Below are 5,958 nucleotides of genomic sequence, written 5' to 3'. Positions count from 1 at the left end.
AAAGGAACACCAACACTTTGGGCTGAATTCTGGCTGGACTTATCCCCTGGCAAGCCCTTTCAGAGGTGTAACTGAGGGCATCAGTCCCAGCAGAATTTGTTCTTTGCTCTCTGCTGAGCCAACAGGCTTTTCGCCAGTGCAACTGGGTGCTGGCTCGCACTCAGAGCTGTGTAGATGGAAGCCCCAGATTTTTCTGTCTGAGACCACTAGAAACCGCCTCCAGGGGAGAGTCAGAGGAGAGGAAGAAAAATAAAAATCAGATACAGAACTGGACAGATCAAGAAGTCAAGATTTTGCATTCCAACTATCTATAGCAAATAGGGAGGTTGTTTTTTTTATTTCAACTTTTCATAAAAATCCGTAATTATTTAAATCAAAGTTACAGAGGAAAGTTCGTAACTTTTTATTGATTTATTTTATTTTTTGTTTGTTTTTTCCCCTCTCATCATTAGATCTGACACCGGCGTCCATCAGATGACTTCTTTACAAACATGGGAGTCCTGGAGACATCCGCAGAATGTTCTCCTGGTATGAAGAGGTGGTGGTGCGGGGAGGTGGGGTCAGAACGAGAGGGGAGGGGGGGTTCAGAGGAGGGGAGAGGTCGGTATGTTTGTAGCAACGTTCTTTTTTTGTTTTTAAAAAAACTTTTATTTGCAAATTGCTTCGGGTTAGATCATTTTCATGTTGAACTTGCGTGGCGCGTCGGCGGAGCTGATGCCGGCGTCAGACTTGCGCGGCACGTACTCGATCTCGATGTTGTGCTTCGTGTTGCCTTTCCCCCGGCTCCACAGGAAGAGAAGCACCAGACAGAAGAGCACCACGCCCAGGAAGGAGATGAATCCCATGGTGGTGGCGATGATGAGAGTCTTGATGTCGAAGGGGAAAGGCACGGTGGCGCGCGTGCTGTTGGCGTCGCTCTCGTTGGGTTGGTTCGAGATGAAAGCAAAGGTCTTGTTGGGCTGGTGGGGCCAATCTGGGGAGTAGCTCCGCACGTGAAGGTGCGCCAGCATGGTGTCATTGCCACCTGCATTGCTGGCGATGCATAGGTAGGTGCCATTGTCCTGGATCTGGGCGTAGCGCACCTCCAGAGTGCCATCGGGAAAGACAGTGAGCCGCCCATTGGTTTTGGTAGAGATGAGGTGCTTCCTGGGAGAGAGCCACATGATCGTGGGAGGTGGATCCCCATCTGCCCGGCAGACAAAATGTACCGTATGGCCCTCATCCACAAAGATCTGCTGCGGCTTGCGGTCCCGTATGCGTGCCCGGCGGCAGGTGAAATAGTTGGGCAGGAGCACGTCAGGGAAATCCTTGAACTCCTTCCCCTGGACGAACTCAGGGGTGGAGCAGGTGGGCTGCTGCTTGTTGAAGTTCAACCTCCAGCGGCGTCGGAAAACCCAAAGCAGCCGGCAGTCGCAGGCCAAAGGGTTGTTATCCAAAATGAGCGTCTCCAGGTTCCCCACCGAGTGGAAGGCTGACTCCTCCAGTGTGGTCAGCAGGTTCCCGGAGACATTCAGGATGCGCAAGTAGTTGAGGCCTCTGAAGGCGTAGGGCTCCACAATGGTGAGCTGCCCACCCACCAGCTGGATCTCCTGCAGCCGGAGCAGGTCATGCAGCATGGAGCCCTCAATGGTGAGGATGGGGTTGTAGGACAGGTTCAGGAACCTGAGATAAACTAAGTGCCTGACAGAGACGTAAGGGATGGAAGTCAGATTGCAGTGGGTGATGGACAAGGACGTCAGGTTCAGTCCATAGAGGCAGTTGGACGTCATGGTATCCAGATAGGGCCAGTGGGAGATCTCAAGGACCTTAAGCCTGTAGAGCCTCCTAAATGAGTAATCCCTGATGGCATTGATGTTCAGGTGGCGCAGCCTCAGCACAATCAAGCCGTGCAAGTGAGACAGCGCCTCTGTGGGGATGGAGGTCAAATTGCATTTCTCCAGGGTCAGCTGCTCCAAGCTGTTGAGGCCGCTAAAGGCCCGGTGGGAGATATAGACCAGATCATTGTCCCCAACCTCCAAAGACTTCAGGTTGTACAAGTCCTGGAACATGTAGTCTAGAAGGATCACAATTTTGTTCTCACTAATGTCTAGCTTGGTAAGATTGCTCAGTCCGGTAAACACCCCCAAGGGGATGAGCTTGAGTCGGTTACTCCTGAGACCCAGAGTCCTGAGGTTGAAGAGGTTGTTGAAAGCCCCAGGCTCAATGGCACTGATAATGTTCTCGTTTAACTCCAGCTCCTCCAAGTGAGGGTAGTTGGCAAATTCATCCTGGTTGAGAGTCTTGATTCGGTTCTTACCCAAGTCCAGGAGCCGAGTCTCAGTAGGGATCCCCTCGGGTACAGCAAGGAATCGCTTTCGATGGCACAGCACAGAGCGCTCCTGGGCAGAGCACTCGCAGCGGGGCGGGCAGCCCGTGGCAGAGCCGGAGAGGACGGATCCCAGCATCAGGAGGAGGATAGGCTGCCAGCAGGCCAGAATTGGGCTATGCATGCTCACCTCCCCAGCTATCATCCTATCTCTCACCTGCAAGCAACACAAAAACAAAGAGGGGAGGAAAGAACAGCAGAGGTTAGCGAACAAAGGCCAATGGAATGGCAAAAGTCACTTCTGTTCAAGTCAGCGTCAAAGTTCATTGACCTGCCAGTGCTGATATTAACTAAAGGGGAAATACCAGGTCAATATTAGACATGTCTGCTCGATACATCCCTGCTATTTCAATATACAGTGTAGCCACCATGATGCTATCATTTGCAGTGTCACACATGCAGCCAGACGCACCTGTGCTGCAGAGATGGTAGGAAAGCACATTTAAGAGAGCAGAACACACACACTTGAAGGGCTGCAGGTAGAGCTGGCATGAGCACAGCATTTCACTGGCTGGGGTAATGTCCGTCCCCATACTAGCCAGCCAGCGGTCTATCCAGTTATTAGTCATCTTTGGACTTCCTCTCCCCGCCCATCATTTTTCCTCCCCTCCTTGCTTGGTCTTCGTACTTGCCCTAGCAGCTGTGTCCAATTTCACACAGGGTGGGACAGTGGCCATCAGGGGATCTATGAGTAGCAGAACTGGTATGTTCTGCTTCTAGGCCTACAGCTTCACCATGAATTTACCACTAGCTATGGGGCAAAGATGCCTAAGCACTTGCCAGGTCCTGTATTTCTCCACAGACTGACTCCTGCCCCCCAACCTAGATTCTTCCTTATGTTTTCTCAGCATCCCCCGGGGGGCTTGTCCCTGGGACTCCCTTTCCTGTTGACAGATTACTAAATTGCGGTCTCAATCGTTACCACCTAGGCAGTTGCAAATGTGGTTCAGCCACTACAGTGGGTTTGAATAGCGAGCTCCATGTGGCCGAATTCACAGGGTCTCTGGGCAGGGAATTCCCTTGCACACTGATCTTTAGGTATCCACATGGACTGGCAAAGGAAGTCAATGTTTCTGCCCCCAAGGCTGGCAATAGAGGCTAACAAACAATAATTAGTCCAGCTTCCTGTCACTAAGCTGACCTGACGAGGGCAGGGGCTGCCCATTATGATGGTAGTGTCGACTCTGCTGGGTGCTGCATGGACACACAGTAAAAGCCAATGGCTGTCCAAAAGAACTTACAATCTAAAGCAGACAGACAAAGGGCTGAAGGGGAAAGAGAGAGGGTACGTGACTTGACCAAGGTCACGCTGCAAGTCAGTGGCTGAGTGAAGAACAGAACCCAGGTCTCCTGCTCAGTGCCTTCACCAGTGGGCCACGCTGCTGCTCAGACTGGGGCTCTTGTAGATGGGTATGGTGGGGCCACAGGGGAATTTCTCAGTAAACCAGTTATGCTGTACGACTGCGAGCGATGACAAAGCCTGAAAGCTTATAATATACTTTCTCACGGCAAAGCAATCTGACAAAAAACCATCCACGTTGAAAAAGCATCTATTATTTAGGCATTAACTGGCTGAAACCTGTCTCTGTCCCATCCCCCGATCCAACTGGATCCCTGAGAGACCTGGCCTGAGACGCCTCTATGTTAACGGCTTGCTTTGCAGTCTGCTCAGAGCCAGCCAGGAGAACAGTCTCCACTAATGAAGTCAGAGTTCGGAGGTGAGGTGCATACAAAAAGGAAGGAGCCTGCACTTCGGCCAGCAGCGCCATAATGAGGTGCTGAGGAACCAGGAAGCGTGATCCCGCCCGCTGACACAGCTTTCTGGCAGGGGTGCAGCAACCCCCACCAATCCCATCATCTGCTGGGAAGAAAGGGAGAGGCGGGGGCTTGGTGCAGATGGTGCCGGAGGAAGAAGTGAAGCCATGGTGGTGATGCCTTCATTTACTTGTCCAAAGCCACTCCTGGGCAAAATCATCCCCCAACTTTTGATGATTGAATGGGGAATGTTTTACACACACACACACACTTTAAGCTCTTGAAATGAGTCAGTTCCCTTTAGATGGAACTTGAATACAAAAACTGCCTTTTGAATGCAGAGGCACTGGAATGCAGAATTCAGCCCAGACTAGAGAGACAGGGAAAACCCAGACAGTGGAGCAGCCCACATTGTGTCGAGGGCCAGAGAATGGCAGCTCAGAAAGGAACAGGTTCCACTTAGAGCAGAAAGCAATATACTCTTCGGGGCTGGATTCTCCTCTACCCCATGGACTCCAGTGGAGTTACCCCTGACTACTCGTGTCTCTGCCACTGACCCTCTCTGTGTCCTGGGGCAAGTCACTTAACCCCTCCTGTGCCTTAGTTCCCCATCGGCCAAAAGGCAATAACGATATTTACCTGGCTTTGCAACGTGTTCTGTGATCATGGGTAAAAGGAATATTGTACTTACAAACTACCATTAACCTTTTAAAAACAAAGGCTGGGCTTTTGGGGACCTGGGCACCTAGATCCATTACGCTGTCTTGAAGATGCCTGTCTGCAAGCATGCCCCAATACCCCTTTTCTTTATCACCATGTCTCGACCTGCGGGAGGTAAACACTATATGGCTCTCAGCATCCATTGTTGCCACTGGAATCCAAAGTGAAAACACTTAAGTCTCTTTTTTCCCTGTTGCTTTTAATTGTATCAGATTACAGAGGTCCTGGGTGGGGGAAACCACTGATCGCTGAATGGAGTATTTACATGCAAAGGCAAGTCCTTGGGTAGAAGCCCCGAGGTGCAAAAGAGGGGCTCAGAATTTCCATCCCCAAACCGGCAGCAGAATTGGTTTTACTGCACCAGCAAATGAAACACCAGGGAAGTGTAAACAGAATCTACTCTATAGGCATGGGATCTGGGAATGTCCTGTGAGCCCACTGCTGGGGCCTTCTTACTAACAAAAACTGCCTGTTCCCTTCATTCACTAGGGAAAGGATGAAAAAACCTAACCAGATCGCCTCACTAAAGCAAAAAATGTCCACGAGAGAAGAATTTCAGATAGATTTCCTGGCCAATGTGGGATGGGCCCTGGAAAAAGTCTTTGATCAGAGATAGATGTGGTACTGATTTCTGGGCCTGCCAGGAACGCAATGGGACAAGGCCATGGGAAGTGATTTTTTGTGTCAATCTGAAGTTGTTTTAGCTACCATCCTGGCCTTCCTCCTGGAACCAGCCCTTACGTAGCTTTGGCTGAGGATTTATGCCAGCATTGAATACTGAAACACCATCAGCATGACAACACAACCACCAAGGATCCTGTAACAGGGCAGGTCAGAGCTTTCCAAGGATGGGCTTTGCTGGTGTTAACTACTTTGTCCCTAGGACAGGGGAGGGCAAACTACAGCCCATCATGGCTTTCAATCCGGCCTGTGGGCTTGCCAGCCCCGTGGTGCAGTGGGTCTAAGGCAGGCTCCCTGCCTGCCCTGGCCCCGTGCCACTCCTGGAAGCAGCCGGCACCACGTCCCTGTGGCCCCTGGGGAGCGGGGTGGGGTGGGGTGGGGAGAGGGCTCCAAGGGCTGCCCTTGCCTGCAGGCACCGCCCCCCGCAGCTCCCATTG

General features: G+C 51.5%; 1 protein-coding gene across 1 annotated transcript; it reads right to left on the bottom strand.

Annotated features, from left to right (window-relative positions):
* Positions 1-668: 668 nt before the first annotated feature.
* On the bottom strand, positions 669-2,522 carry LINGO1 (leucine rich repeat and Ig domain containing 1). Its single transcript, XM_077828883.1, has one exon. It carries the CDS (start codon positions 2,508-2,510, stop codon positions 669-671), a length of 1,842 nt encoding a protein of 613 aa, XP_077685009.1. The 5' UTR covers positions 2,511-2,522.
* Between the last annotated feature and the right edge of the window lie 3,436 nt (positions 2,523-5,958).

The sequence above is a fragment of the Eretmochelys imbricata genome, chromosome 10 (assembly GCF_965152235.1).
Source record: "Eretmochelys imbricata isolate rEreImb1 chromosome 10, rEreImb1.hap1, whole genome shotgun sequence".
NCBI lineage: Eukaryota > Metazoa > Chordata > Testudines > Cheloniidae > Eretmochelys > Eretmochelys imbricata.
The sequence above is the reverse complement of the archived record's forward strand: the minus strand, read 5'-3'. Positions and strand labels throughout refer to the sequence as shown.